This window comes from Asparagus officinalis, unplaced genomic scaffold (assembly GCF_001876935.1).
Source record: "Asparagus officinalis unplaced genomic scaffold, Aspof.V1 AsparagusV1_Un304, whole genome shotgun sequence".
Lineage (NCBI taxonomy): Eukaryota > Viridiplantae > Streptophyta > Magnoliopsida > Asparagales > Asparagaceae > Asparagus > Asparagus officinalis.
In genome coordinates, this window is record NW_017972569.1 from 205,170 (window position 1) to 221,512 (window position 16,343).

Below are 16,343 nucleotides of genomic sequence, written 5' to 3' on the forward strand. Positions count from 1 at the left end.
TATAAAATCATTTTGTAAAGTTTTAAAAGTTGGTTTAGGTCAAAACATCAAACTCATGTGTTTATATTTTCATGTTTTGGACTATTTTGTAAAATGATGATATTTCTCATTTGGGAAGTCTTTTTAGAAAACCAGTTTTTGTAGCATGTGTATTATCATGGACCTGCTCGCGTCGACCGGTTTTTCGTCGGTCGACCGAATTCTTTTTTCAGTCGACCGAACGATCTGTCGGTGACGACAATAGAGCCGTTGTTCTAACGGCTATTTCTGAGCTGGCTTTTCTGGGGTTTTTAGTCTTTCTTGTTTTGGGGCTTTGGCTGAGATTTCAATGTGATTTTTCGGTCGACCGACGATGTTGTCTTCAGCTTCCAACGGCTAGTTTTTTGACCGTTGCCTTGGGGCTGTTTTGTCTTTTGCTCTGGTTTCTTGGCTGAGTTGTGAGAGGGTATATATACCCCATTGCTGATCTCTTTCATGTGTCTAAGAATGTTTTAAAAAGAAGTTTTTAAACAAGGGTTTTAAAAAGAATTTAAGCTTGTTTAAGGGTTTAGTTTAAAGCTGTTTTAGTTTTCACAAGTGGAGGAGATCATCTTCTTGTTTGGGCTTCAATCTCCATCTCTCCATCTTGTTATTCAGAGAAGAATCTCTAAACTCATTTCTAGCTATTTATTATTTTGTTTATAATTTCTATATGCTAGATTTTAATTGAGTTTAGTTTTGATTTATTGAATCTCATTGTTACACACACCCACTTGAGCTTATTGTATTTGCATACATAGTATATTAGGGTTGTGAGAGATTATAACATTGAGTTGTGCTTTATTGTGTTCTCATCTATTGTAGAGAACAAATTTATATTTGTTACATTGTGAGTGTTGTAAGGTTTTCGGTGAGCTAGAAACCCGAGAGTGTGTTGTGAAGTTTTCGGTGAACTAGAAAACCAATTGTGAGGAGCGACATTGATCGGTGAGCGTTGAAAACCGATACTGTGAGGTGTAAACGTTATTCAGGTGAACGTAGAAAACCCGGTTGTGATAGTGGATTTCTCCCCGGGAGTGGGGAGCGGAGACGTAGGACGGAAGGTCCAAACTCCGTGATCATATCGTGTGTTTGAGTTTGTCATTGGCACTCATTATCTATATCATCCACTATCTTGTTTAGATTGTTTACCCCTTGTGTTAGTTTATATATTCTTGCATATATTTCACTATATGCCTCTTTGCTAGGATATATCATATTGTATATTGCTTATCCTAGTTCATATATATTGTTGCATTTCATACTTGCTAGGATAACGTATTAATTAATTTTAAATTGGCATTTAATCGGATTAGATTAGCATAAGACCCTAATCCCCCCCCCCCCCTCTAGGGTCTAACAATCGTGAATTTGGCATGCGTGACAACATTTAGCATAGTCAACGGCATCCAAAAACATCTTTGGCTAGTAATAGCCAATTCGTCGAAGACGGTCTTAATTTAGCTTCGGGTTGATGAGCTCCACACATCCCATCATGAGCTACCATAAGAGCCTCCTGTACTTCTCTTCTAGAGAGACAACAAAGTAAGACTCCATCATGCAATTTATAGTATAAGGTTTGAGAGACTGCATCATAATAGAATCAAAGAGCCTTTTGTTTGATGGCAGTTGCCTCTTTAGCATCATCCGGTAGTATCCCGTACAAGACATAGTTAATATACGAGAATCGTCAATCCCTTGGTTCTAGCTCAATTGAGTTGCACAGGCGATTTCTGCTATTGTCTCATTTGAACAGTGTTCTAAGGGAAATTTTGGGTGATACAAGTCACGGCCCATGATGAATATCGTCGTCTCAGCTCTCGGTAGTAATGCCAATGAAGTTGCTAATGAAGCTAAAGCATCTGCATATGTATTCTGGGCTCGTGGGATGTATTCAATGAAAAAGCCTTCAAACTTCTGAGCTAACTCTAGCACGGCAAAGTGATATGGGACTAAGTCCTTATTACGTACTTCATATTCTCCTCGGACTTGATTCACGATAAGCTGAGAATCACCATAAGCCTCGATGTATCGAATGTTGAGTTCTTCGGCCAACTGCATCCTTAGTAGCAAAGCGTTGTACTCCGCTACATTGTTGGTGTATGGCTCGATTAGAGAGAATCCTCTTAGAATTACATGACCGTTTGGAGATACAAGTACCACCCCCACGCCAGTAGTTATTCCTCTATTAGGGTTTGCCCTGGACACACCGTCAAAGAACAACTTCCAAACTTGTATAACTTCTTGAGCTGTACAAGCTTTGGGGGTGACTTCATCTGGTAAATCTTCATATAATTTGGATAATTTAGATATCGGATGATCGGCTAAGAAATCGACTACGGTTTGACCTTTAACAGCCTTCTGGGTTATAAATTGCATGTCATATTGCGACAGAAGGAGTGCCCATTTCGCTAGACAATAATTCAGAGAAGATGGTTTCATCATGAGCACCCGCAAAGGACTTACTTTAGATATGACATGGATTGTTTGTCCGACCAAATAGTATCGCATCTTCTGAACATCAAACACTAAGGCGAGGCACTCCTTTTTCATCGGATTATACTAATGTTCGGCTCCAATCATGGTTTTACTAAGGTAGTAGATTGTTTGCTCATGTCCTTGGTCATTATTCTGAGCTAATAACGCTCCGAGGGAATGATCCATGGCCCTCACATACAACAGTAAAGGTTTCTGTGACGTTGGGGCCACAAGCACAGGTGACTGAATAAGGTATCTTTTAATCTCCTCAAATGCCTTTTGGCAATCTCCATCCTAAATAAATGAAACTCCTTTCTTTATTAGCTTGGTGAAGGGCTGACAACATCCTGAGAGATTCGATATGAATCTCCGGATGTATGCCAATCTGCCTTGTAGGCCTCTGAGCTCTTTGATATTTCTCAACGGTGGCATTTCTTGGATAGCATGAACCTTTTGCCTCTGAGCTCTTTGATATTTCTCGGTGTTAGCATTTCTTGGATAGCATGAACCTTTTTTGGATCGAGAGAAATCCCTTTGGATGTAACTATGAACCCAAGGAATTTTTCGCTAGATACCCCCAGGAAAAATTTGGTTGGATTCATCTTCAGTTGATGTGTTCGCATGATATCGAACATCATCTTCAGATCTATAAGATGATCGCCTTTGTTTTGGCTCTTTACTACGATATCATCCACATAACACTCTATCTTTTTGTGTAGATGTTCATGGAAGATTGTATTCATGGCACGCTGATAGGTTACACCAGCATTCTTTAATTAATCCAAAAGGCATTACCATATAATAATACACCCCTAGGGGTATTCTGAAAGTGGTGTGCTTTTCATCTTCAGAGTATATTTTAATCTGGTTATATCCTGAAAATCTGTCAATGAAAGACATCCTCTCATACCAGCAAGTATTGTCAATCATGACATCTGTGATGGGGAGTGGAAATTCGTCTTTTGGACATGCAGCATTTAGGTCACGAAAATCAATGCAAATTTGGACCTTACTATTTTTCTTAGGCATGGGAATGATATTAGCAAACCAGTTAAGATGTTGTTCCTCTCTGATAAAGCCTAAGTCAATAAGCTTTTTGACTTCCGACTCAATTGCTTCCATGATCTCTGGATGAAACTGGCGTTGTTGTTGTTTGACGGGTTTCACATCCGGATTAATGTTAAGACGATGCATGGCTACTTTGGGATCAAGACAAGGCATGTCTTCATAATTCCAAGCAAAGACATCTATATATTCTCTAATGAGATATGAGGTCTTCTTTCTCGGGAGGTGATAAGCTCTCGCTTATGAAGATTGGCTTAGAATCGGATCCATCCCTCATGTTGATCTGGATCACCTTATCCTCGGTGGATGGTTCATGCTGTTCGAAATGCATATCCCATAAGATGTTAAGGCGTTTGATCCAAGGATCGTCGGTTGATCTAATTAATTCTGGGTCATTCTCTACATCTTTGACTGGATGACTAACTGAAACCATGTTCACGAACACGCTTTTGAATATTGCCCTGATACTTACATTGGATTCCCATGAGGATGTTCCAGATGAATGGTCTTGACATAGATAGCTGCCTATTTCATCTTATGAAAGAGGAGGAGTTGAGACATAACCTAATTCTCTTTTAGTTTTATGGTAATAATTGAGAGGTTTTCCTTCTGGAGTAGAAAGCTGAATCGGAGCTCGTCTTCCTTTCCCAAAATTTAAACCTTCTTGTTTACCAAAGTCATAACCAATTCTTTTCATCAATTTGATGGAGTTAGGTTCATGATAATGAAATTAGGGGACTCCTCGGTCCTCTTCTGAACTCTCTCGCTTGCGTAATTCAGATTTGACCCTACCGAAATGGATCGGCTTTTGCCTTTTCCTTCTGGATGGGACCATGAAGAAAGCCTTTCGTACGTCCTCCATCTCTTCAAATGTGGTGTAGGAGGATTTTAGAGGCAAAGTGAGTGATGCCTTAATATGCAATGTGCATCATGAATCAGTACATGCATCTGTATCAATCTCTATTTGTTCATGTTCAGGGGACACATCAGACAAGTACGCCAAATTGAATCTTCATTAATGTACCACTCGCCCTCACTCGGTACATTATTATTATCCTCACTCTGATCCATTACATTGAAATTCAACTCCCATAGACAATCTTCCTCAGGATCAGGTTCGATGTCTACTTCGTTACCACTGTCGGTGGCCTCATTTGACTGTTCTGGCTCTTGGGAATCTAGGTAGAAGACTGAGTCAGTGTGATAGTTCTCCACCCTTCTAAAGGGTTGTTTCTCAGCAATCAGAGTTCTAACTTCTCCCTCCTCGTCAGCATATTTCATGATCTGATGAAGAGTAGATGGGACAATATGATTCGCATGAATCCAAGGTCTTCCTAACAACAAATTATAAGACGTGTCTGCATCTATAATGTAGTAGACTTGAGATCTCTGATTTAATATCTGAGTTTGATTTTACCCAGGGGTTATGTGCTATTAGCGTTGAAGCTGAAAATGGTTGTCTGGGTAGAACTCAGCCGGTGCAGGGGGATCCTTAGGACTTGCATGACCCGGTAAGGCATGATGCTGAGTGCAAAACTTGGATCAACTTGAACGCGACTGATTTCAGAAGAGCTGATATACCCCGTATAATACAGAGGTCTATCATGCTTGTGTTTGACCTGCATATCTTCTTGAGTGAATGATATGCGTGGCAGACTTCTTACAGCTTGTAGACATTGTACACAAGATTGTTCTTTGGAAGCTTCTGGAATTAGAGTGACCTGAGTAATAAAGCTCTCCGTATTCGTCAAATCTTTAATTAGAGCTTCCCTTGTGGTCTTGGACAATCGCAAAAACTCATACAATGTGATTCTTGCAGGGATGTTAGCTAATTGCGCAATGACGTTGAATTAGAAGGGTTTGCTTTATCCTCCAGTCTCCTATTGAAGACGGTTCTGGTTGAAGCAAAGCTCTTTCTGTTTCCTCTTATCGGTTACCTTTTTGGGAGCAAAACCCCCAGCCTCTAGGGCTTGCTCCTTTGCTCCTTGGGCATCTTGGCTATAATTTCTCAAATATGTTTTCCCTGAGCGGGTGCTAGGGTTACCTCCTTGATCTATCGCAAGAACGATCCTCTCTTCTTCCAAGTCTGTGAGAGGTTTGAGCTGATCATCATCCTCATTTATCGAGGGGCTAATCATATTGGATGACTTCGTCTTGCCTCTCTTCTTCTTCGTTGATGCACCTTTCCACTGCTGGTCTTCAATTAAGTCAGGATGGACCCACATGATTTCTCCTTATGGAGTAGTGACGGGTACTAATATTTTATCCTTCTGACCATGCAGATCGGCATTCTTCATGTGTATTTCTCCCTTAGAGATTGGGACAACACTGTCCGCTGCTGCTATAGGAGGAAAATCTCTAAACTGTACCGATATAAAATTGGTGGACACAGTCTTCTATTTTGGTTTTAGCTTGAGTATATTAGCATCAACCAGATGTTACAGAATATCCTTAAAGATATAGCATCCCCTTGTTGGATGTCCTAGCATTCTATGATATCGGCAATAGTTAGGATCGTCTACTTTTCCTGCTTCTTTAGGTTTCTTTACTTCGAGAAGTTTCAACTTATTATTTTTCCAAAGTAGCTGGAATAGGCTGTCTATATGTTCCTCTTTGAAAGAGTACTGCTTGGGTGCCCTCTATTGATTTGATGTCTTGCCCTGCTTCGCAGATGGTGTTCGGGTGCTAGTATCGACGACCATAGTCTCCTTTCCCTTGGATCTGGGAGCATTACCTTATTTGCGTTGTGCTTGCAGCTTTGGCTTGTTTGCTTCTTCAGGTTTGACCCAGGTAATGATCTCTTCTGGCTGCTCTCCTTGTGAGACCAATTGTTTCCAAGAGCGATATTCCGCAACTCCTATATGAGCCAGAAGATGGGTCTACAAGTTGTGCCTGCAAGTTTCCACCAAAGTAGATTGTGTCATACCTGATGGGCATTATAGAGCCATACTTTGAAACCTCTCCACAAAGGTCTTTATGGATTCTCCCTTCCTTTGCTTAGTTGTGAGAAGGGTCGGGACAGAGACTTATGAATCATCTTCAAAGAACCTGGCTAAGAAAAGCCTTTCTAGATCTACCCATTTCTGAATAGACCCAGCAGGTAACTTCATGAACCATTCGAAGGCGACCCCCGTAAGGGTGCCGATGAACAAACGAGTCAATATGGCATCGTTCTCTATCATATCTCTAGTTTGCGACTTGAATTAATAGATGTGTTGATTTGGTGATCCCGTGCCATCAAAAGTCTATTGCGTCGGGGACTTGAATTTTAGAGGATAGGGAGTTGTGTCCCATTCTGCGGGAAAAGGCTGCACTACTCCATCATTTTGGAGCTCGCTCCTATTGGCAATTGTGTTAAGGTGAGCTTCCATCTCATCCATCATGGCCGACTGAGAATTATGTTCATTCTCACCCTCCTTTTCTTCTTCAGAGGTGGACTTTATACTGTGAGCTTCATGGTCTGAATTCTCATTCACTTTATCCTTGCCTTTTGATGGTTTTATCCTTCAGGAAGATTCAGCTTTTTGAACTTTTTCATGACAAACTGAGTCATCAGATCTCACAGTTGATTGAGAGTCTCTTGCTGAGCCTGCAGCATGGCCTGATGTTCGCCGACTCTCCTCTCTAGGTCATTTGAGCTCCTAGTCATGTAAACAGCATTCTCATGTGTTATGAAAGAACTCGAGGACTGAGACTCTGCAATGGCCAAGTGTTCTTCATCAGAAGTTGCTCCTCTAGCCAACTGTTTATAAATGACAAGAGGAATGGCTCATGTCCGAGTCTGAGTGTGCCGATATTTTCCTTTGAACTCATCACAAATTTCTCTGACGATCGGAGAACGGCTTGTTTTCAAGTAATCAGAGCTAGGAGCTTTCCCTCTGCCAATCACATTGATAGTGACCACATGATATTCGGTCTCCAAATCCTTCTTCATGTAGTGTCATCATCGCTTGGCAGGTCGGGCAACATTCGTCAATCGGTTGAATACTGTCCGCCTTGGTTCAAAGGTGCAGCATGGGCATTCTGAGAGAACTACAGAGATAAGTCGCTCATAATAACACGAATGAGCAGCTTCTTGTACTAGTCTTTCTCTTGAAAGCAACTCCCTTAAGTCAGATACTTGGGGAGATTTCCTCACAGAACGTGAGACTAGAGATGGAACCCCCTGCCCCTTAATAGGCAGGATTGGTTCTTGTTTAACATGGATCTTGAATCCATGTTGATTTCTTTGGACACGATAAATCACGTTGCGTTCTGAAGAGGAAACACAAGGGTCATATTCTATTTGACTAATGCTAGACCGAAGTCTGCTATTTGTTGGTGAAACACCACCTTGCTGGTTGCGTTTTTGTTGGTCAACACAATCCTGAGGTCTGTGTTTTGGGCCTTGAACGCACTTTTGAAAGTTGTTTTTGGAATCTGGAACGTGCTCCGGAGAGCTGTGTTCAGTTTGAGAAACGCTTCCCTACGGGTTGCATTTTAAAATTGAAATACATTCGTGAGAACTACGTTTGGGTATTGAAACACGTCTCGGAGGATTGCGTTCTGCCTTTGAAATGTGCCCTTGAGGGCTACGTTTTAAATTGATTATGCGTGGCTCATACTTAGGCTCGTCAATGTAGCGCCCAAGTTGAGGTCCACAAACACGGAGTTTGTGTTGATTAAGATATCTGCAGTAATTTTTAGATAACCTATAGTGCAGCATGGGCATTCTGAGAGGACTACAGAAATAAGTCGCTCACAATGACACGAATGAGTGGCTCGTTGCACTGGTATTTCTCTTGAAAGAAACTCCCTTAAATCAGATACCTGGGGAGATTCTCTCAGGTAACGTGAGGTTGGAGATGGAACCCCCAATCCATCAGTGGACGGGACTGGTTCTTGTTGAACATGGATCTTGAATCCACGTTGATCTCTTTGGACATGACGGATCACGTCGCATTCTGAAAAAGGAATACGAGGGTTATGTTCTGTTTGAATAACACTAGACCAAGGTCTGTGTTTTATTGGTAAAACACAGTCCTGAGACTTGCGTTCTAATGGATCAACGCAATCTTGAGACTTGTGTTTAAGATCTAGAACGTGCTCCAGAGAGCTGCATTCAGTTTGGGAAACACTTCCCTGAGGGTCGCGTTTTGAAATTGAAACGCATCCTTGAGGAATGCGTTTAGGTGTTGAAACGTGTCTCAGAGGACTGCGTTTTTCTTTTAAAACGTGCCCCTGAGGGCTACATTTTAAGTTAATTATGTGTGGCTCATACTTGGGCTCATTCATGCAGTGCTCAAGTTGAGGCTCACAAACACGGAGTTCACGTTGATCGAGAGATCGACATTCTCAGAGATAGGCTCATCACAATGATCTTCTCCTCCGTCGAGCGGCATTCTTCTTGGCCTGTTTTAAGTCCTTTGCAGTGAGGTCATCTACATTGACAGAGCATGTCACCGCAATAGGCCTCTTTTGACCTGATACACATTACGTAGTCGTGAGATCTTTGACTCGTTTGACGAGTCCAATAGAGGCCGAGCCCACTCCTTCAGAGGAGGGGCTATTCGAGCCATGTAGTTCAAAGGGGAGGACCTCTTTTGGTGGTTCAGCAATAGTTTTGGTCTTTTTAGAGCATGTTAACCCGAATATTATGTCCCGGATGTTATCCCATTTATGATATGATATTTTTATTCTGAGTTTGTCTATTATATTCTTGCTAGTTGTGATCGGGGACCTGTGCCTTTGCATTTATTTCTTGACGCTTAGCGTACTAGGTTGAGGAGAAATATTTATTTTTATTTATTCTCCTTGATCTAATACATCACGGGCTTGTTCACGTTTCGATTCCCGGGTATTTTAGGAAGCTGGGTGTGACAGGTTTTAGTGGTGGCCCAAGTTGGTCGCTGATATTATCTATCTTTTTATTATTAATGTGATTCTGAGCATAGAACATTAGCATATAAATATATAAATATTTGGTTGTTAACTTATTATTCAGTTGATTATTATTATTATTATTATATTTCTTATTTAGTATAAAATAATATATTTCCATATTTTCTCTCTCCGTATATTTTGTCAATCTTCCCCATATCTAAATCTTATCACAATTATGCACAAAATCTTCTCTATCTCTCAAATCTCATCTTCCCTCATAATCAAATCTTTTTCTCTCTCCAAATCTCTCTTTTAAAATAACAGTAACATATATCTATCTCTCTCGTACTCCCCTATCAAAATATACATATAATATTTAACCTATATCCTCATCACCACTGTCACCATCAATTTCTCCCTTTCTTCTCTTCTACTTCTCTCTCAGATCTCACACTTTCTCCTCCTCCACCTGAAAGCGACGCTACCACCCCATCACTCTCCTCTCCCGGTCACCCCAACCTCTCGACGCCGCTGACCACTCCCGGGGCGTCGCCCATCTAGCACCACCCAGCCCCCCTTTCCTCCCTCCCTCGGTTCTAACCGAAGCTTACCTGAGACCAGACAACGAGTTCGCCGCGGCTCCCTCCCTTACTCTGACAACCCATGCTAACTACACCAACATCTCGCCCGAGACCTTCTTCCCTCGCATCCTTCAGCCCCACAAACCCCGCAGCTGACTCTACTTCTCACCTCCTCTAGATCCGCCTTGGCCCTCCCTCTGCCAGCCACTAGATCCGCCGCTCTCCGCTGCCGCTTACTGCCGCCTATGCCGTCACGCAGCCGCCCCTACCTGCTGCTGCCTCGCCTCCCGAGCAACCCGCAACCACCGCCTCCAACTGGCCAGCGCGCCGTAGCGGGCCAAGCCCCGTCCTCCTCTCGTTGGAGCATCCCGATGACCACCCAAGTCGCTGCCAGCGCTGACGTTACTCTCGATGCGTCGCTGCTTGTTAGTCGATGATTCCGCATCCAGCAGCCCTGCGCCGCCGACGTCGATCCGTTCAACACCTCGAGCTAAGATCCCTCCTACTCGTTGTCTCGTTAACTTAATTTTTTATCTCTTATGAATTTATTATGTATATGTGTAGTTTAGTTTGTGCTGATATGATATTAATTGTGTAGTTATTGATTATATTACGGTGAATATATTCTGTGAAACGATGCTATAAATAATGAATAAGTATTTCAAAAAAATAGTTTTTGGTTAATTTCGTGTTGTTTGAAAGGAAGAATATATTTAAAGAGTATTTTTAGAATTATTTATAATGAGGAAAATATTTTAAAAGGAATTATTTCGAGAAAATAATTTATTTTGGATAAGGAGTATTTTTGAATAATTGTTATGATTAAAAGAATTTTATTTTGAGAAAAGAGTATTTTGGATTATTTTATAAAATATCATAGAAATCATTTATAAAATTAAAAAGTATTACTATTCATAAATAATAATAATAATATTTTAAGAAGATTATTTTAGAATTTTTATAATGAGAGATAATTTTAAAGAAAATTATTCTTGGAATTAATAACTGAGATTTCGATTTTCGTGTGCAAAACATATGTTAATGGTAGTTTCATCTTGCATTGTTAATAGTAGCTTTACTTTCGTATGATTCTTGCTTGTGATCATGACCCATGTTCACACTTCATGACATTGACACTTAGCGTAGTTGCATTTATTATTCCATGTTGAGAATCATGAGAAGTATATGACTATAGTGACATGTATGACATAGTTAAGATCTAGAACCTCGTGTGTAGTTGACCTGGAATTACGAGATTTGGGGTGAGAAGTCTTGGTCTATGTGAACGGTTGGGGTTGTTGATGTATATTCTAGGCTCGCGTCGGTGCAGTTTGTGTAGCCACCAGGTTGGGTCTGATGAGTTGAGATATTTGTGATATTGGTTGTATTCCGGGCTCACACCGGTGAAGTTTGTTTAGTCACCGGGGTGGGTCTAAGGAGCTGAGATATTTGTGATTATGGTTCTATTCCAGGCTCACGTTGGTGAAGTTTGTGTCGTCACCGGGGTAGGTCTGAGGAGCTAAGATATTTGTGATTGTGGTTGTATTCCGGGCTCGCGTCGATGAAGTTTGTGTAGTCACCGGGGTGGGTCTAAGGAGTTGAGATATTTGTGATTGTGGTTGTATTCTGGGCACGCGTCGGTAAAGTTTGTGTAGTCACCAGGGTGGGTCTGAGGAGTTAGGATATTTGTGACTTGCGATCCGTCAGTTACCCGATGATATGATCGTTGACTCTGTGTGAGTTGTGAACCAGTGACCTGTTACAGAATGGTTAGTACATGACCTTGTTACTTAAGGTGATTATGGATTCTTGTGAGATGTAGGCCATATGTATTTTTTCTTTTCATACATAGATCAGGATTAATATTTAATTATCTACAATTTGAGACATATGGTATATACATGAGAGTTTCTTTGTTTGGATTATTTCGCTCGACGTACTACGTCTCATATTGTAGATTTTTAAGTATTAATTTCATCTAGTTGTATGACATTGATACTTGGATGATTATTTTGATCGCTAGCTGCATGACTTCGTTACCGTTTAATTTATGGATTTCTTATGATTATCATGTTTTAGTAGTGAATTTGCATGTTGATTTTGTAGGATTTCCAGTTGCATGTTCTTTTGTCATTTCTGTTATCGTATCGTTTTTCGCTTTGGCTTTTGTTTTCTCTATTTTCTTTTGTGGGGTCTTGCCGTGTGCCATGCATGGTGACGTACAGCTATTTTCTCTAGTGTACGTCAGACTTATAGGAAGAACAGGACCAGGTTGGAGATACGCCAGGAGTCAGAGGATCCTCCGCAAGAAGGCTTTACAGACGGAGCAGAAGAACAAGTCATAGCTTAGTTGATGGTCCTAGTTTACTTTTGTAGTTCTTTCTTTTTCCATTGGTCGATATATTTTTGTATTTCTCTAGTATTTCATTCAGATAGTTTTGTATAAGGGCATGTTGACCCAAATATTATATCCCGGATGTTATCCTATATTTGATATGATATTTTTTATTCTGAGTTTGTCTATTATATTCTTGCTGATTGTGATCGGGGACATGTGCCTTTGTATTTATTTCTTGATGCTTAGTGTATTAGGTTGAGGCGAAATTTTTATTTTTATTTATTCTCCTTAATCTAATACGTCGCAGGCTTGTTCACGTTCCGATTCCCGGGTATTTTAGGAAGCGGGGCGTGACACAGACCCTGCGCATAGTCATGGGGCTAAGGGGTCCGGAGGAAAGTACCTCTTCGAACTTGGCTTGGTCGAATTCCACGACGAGGGTCTCAACCATCGTTCCAGCGAGGTTGATGTCGGATTGCGTCACCACTTCTTCATCAGTGAAGCTAGTCCCCAGCAGAGTCGTCATCTTTTGTTTGGTGGAAAAATTCAAAGAAGACAATTGAGAATTAAATTTATATTATTCTCTCTAACAGACTTAGAAAAATAATTAGTTACAATTCTCTCAGTGTAATATCTCTCTAACAAACTCAGAAAAAGAAATTACAATCTTCTCGATCGGTTTTTCGATTTACAAAAGAGAGAAGGAATCGACGGAGATCCTTTCCTTTGTTTAAAACTGGGTTCTTCTTGGTATCGATGAGATGCTTCCCTCGAGACTCGTGTCGAGTTTGCTTCTCGTTGACGATCTGACATTTCACCTCGTAGAATACGGTTGAGTCCTCTTGACGTTGAGGAGAACTTGCAAGGCAAGTTTATATCTCTAACGAGTTTTGGAACTCAGAACGAGTTTAAACTCTGTAAAGAGTTAATTTAAATCGAAAATTGGTTTTAAAACCAAATAGCAAATCTCCAAAGATTTATGTTGCTAAAGAATATTTCTAGGATCAATGCCGATCTCGCAAAATTCAAGCCCCTTTTATCATCTGCTAAAAGATATTCTAAGATAAAAAAGCCCCGAACTCAACTGATTTTTTAGTTATTTATAGGGGATTAATGAGTGTAACTGACCCCTAAAATCTCTCCTAAGTGGGGGAGTGATCCCCTCAAATCGTGGGAAATGGTTTTAAAACCGTTCAGCTCGTGTTTGAACGAGTCAAATGCGAAATCTGCGTTCTGGCATGAATTCTACATTGAAACGCAGCATTTGAAAGTTACGTTAGCAGCAGTTTGGAAGCTGTGTTGGTAGCTTTTGGAAAGAGAGCGTCCACTGCGGATACATTACTCATCAGGCAGCTCCTGGTTCGAGCAGGAGTCACATCACTGGATTGCATCCTGGAGTGTTGGGGTTAGATGCACCGCCACGTAACGAGCTCCTTGCCGTTGCTTCTACTTTGAAGAATCGTCTCGCTGTTTTAGGACGGGAGATGCCTGCGACACGCCACAGGTTTTATCATACATAGATCAGGATTAATATTTAATTATCTACAATTTGAGACATATGGTATATACATGAGAGTTTCTTTGTTTGGATTATTTCGCTCGACGTACTACGTCTCATATTGTAGATTTTTAAGTATTAATTTCATCTAGTTGTATGACATCGATACTTGGATGATTATTTTGATCGCTAGCTGCATGACTTCGTTACCGTTTAATTTATGGATTTCTTATGATTATCATGTTTTAGTAGTGAATTTGCATGTTGATTTTGTAGGATTTCCAGTTGCATGTTCTTTTGTCATTTCTGTTATCGTATCGTTTTTCGCTTTGGCTTTTGTTTTCTCTATTTTCTTTTGTGGGGTCTTGCCGTGTGCCATGCATGGTGACGTACAGCTATTTTCTCTAGTGTACGTCAGACTTATAGGAAGAACAGGACCAGGTTGGAGATACGCCAGGAGTCAGAGGATCCTCCGCAAGAAGGCTTTACAGACGGAGCAGAAGAACAAGTCATAGCTTAGTTGATGGTCCTAGTTTACTTTTGTAGTTCTTTCTTTTTCCATTGGTCGATATATTTTTGTATTTCTCTAGTATTTCATTCAGATAGTTTTGTATAAGGGCATGTTGACCCAAATATTATATCCCGGATGTTATCCTATATTTGATATGATATTTTTTATTCTGAGTTTGTCTATTATATTCTTGCTGATTGTGATCGGGGACATGTGCCTTTGTATTTATTTCTTGATGCTTAGTGTATTAGGTTGAGGCGAAATTTTTATTTTTATTTATTCTCCTTAATCTAATACGTCGCAGGCTTGTTCACGTTCCGATTCCCGGGTATTTTAGGAAGCGGGGCGTGACACAGACCCTGCGCATAGTCATGGGGCTAAGGGGTCCGGAGGAAAGTACCTCTTCGAACTTGGCTTGGTCGAATTCCACGACGAGGGTCTCAACCATCGTTCCAGCGAGGTTGATGTCGGATTGCGTCACCACTTCTTCATCAGTGAAGCTAGTCCCCAGCAGAGTCGTCATCTTTTGTTTGGTGGAAAAATTCAAAGAAGACAATTGAGAATTAAATTTATATTATTCTCTCTAACAGACTTAGAAAAATAATTAGTTACAATTCTCTCAGTGTAATATCTCTCTAACAAACTCAGAAAAAGAAATTACAATCTTCTCGATCGGTTTTTCGATTTACAAAAGAGAGAAGGAATCGACGGAGATCCTTTCCTTTGTTTAAAACTGGGTTCTTCTTGGTATCGATGAGATGCTTCCCTCGAGACTCGTGTCGAGTTTGCTTCTCGTTGACGATCTGACATTTCACCTCGTAGAATACGGTTGAGTCCTCTTGACGTTGAGGAGAACTTGCAAGGCAAGTTTATATCTCTAACGAGTTTTGGAACTCAGAACGAGTTTAAACTCTGTAAAGAGTTAATTTAAATCGAAAATTGGTTTTAAAACCAAATAGCAAATCTCCAAAGATTTATGTTGCTAAAGAATATTTCTAGGATCAATGCCGATCTCGCAAAATTCAAGCCCCTTTTATCATCTGCTAAAAGATATTCTAAGATAAAAAAGCCCCGAACTCAACTGATTTTTTAGTTATTTATAGGGGATTAATGAGTGTAACTGACCCCTAAAATCTCTCCTAAGTGGGGGAGTGATCCCCTCAAATCGTGGGAAATGGTTTTAAAACCGTTCAGCTCGTGTTTGAACGAGTCAAATGCGAAATCTGCGTTCTGGCATGAATTCTACATTGAAACGCAGCATTTGAAAGTTACGTTAGCAGCAGTTTGGAAGCTGTGTTGGTAGCTTTTGGAAACCGCATTGGCAGTAGTTAGAAACTGTGTTTGCTACTGTTTGAAAACTGCGTTGGCAGCAATTAGAAGCTGCATTTTCGGCTGTTTGGAAATTGTGTTAGCAGCAGTTAGATGCTGCGTTTGCGGCTATTGGAGACTGCGTTGGCAGCAGTTAGAAGCTGCGTTTGTGGCTGTTGGAAGCTGTGTTGGCAGCGTTTAGAAGTTAAATTTATGACTGAACGTGAGCTGCGTTTGTAGTTGATTGTGAGCTTCGTTTGCAGCGTTTGCAGCTGATTGTGAGCTGCGTTTGCAGCTGATTGTGAGCTGCATTTGCAGCGTTTGTGAGCTATGTTTTTAGCGTTTACAGCTAATTGTGAGCTGTATTTGATGTTGATTGTGAGCTGCGTTTGTAGCTGATTGTGAGCTGCGTTTGCAGCTGAATGTGAGTTGCGTTACTTTGACTCTGGAACGTGGCCATTTGGTTTCATTTTTTGGATGCAGAGATGAGTTATATGTCTTGGACTAAAGAGATCATTGACTTGTAATCTCTTCTGTCAAAGCATTACAAAGATCGTCATTTTGTAATCTTTGCTTTAGCTCCTTGAAATGTGAGAGTCATCAGATTGTAACTCTCAATGTTGATTATAATACTATTGAATCAAAGCTTTCATCGATTGTCGTGAAGGTTGTCAGATTGTAACT

General features: G+C 40.7%; 1 protein-coding gene across 1 annotated transcript; it reads right to left on the minus strand.

The window, feature by feature from the left end:
- Positions 1-1,722: 1,722 nt before the first annotated feature.
- LOC109827577 lies at positions 1,723-2,571 on the minus strand. Its single transcript, XM_020394581.1, has one exon. The coding sequence runs from the start codon at positions 2,569-2,571 to the stop codon at positions 1,723-1,725; it is 849 nt and encodes a 282-aa protein (XP_020250170.1).
- Positions 2,572-16,343: the final 13,772 nt, after the last annotated feature.

Bases quoted from the DNA above. Each gene is read 5' to 3' on its own strand.
- LOC109827577 (XM_020394581.1), bottom strand. From the start codon at position 2,571: ATGAAAAAGGAGTGCCTCGCCTTAGTGTTTGATGTTCAGAAGATGCGA.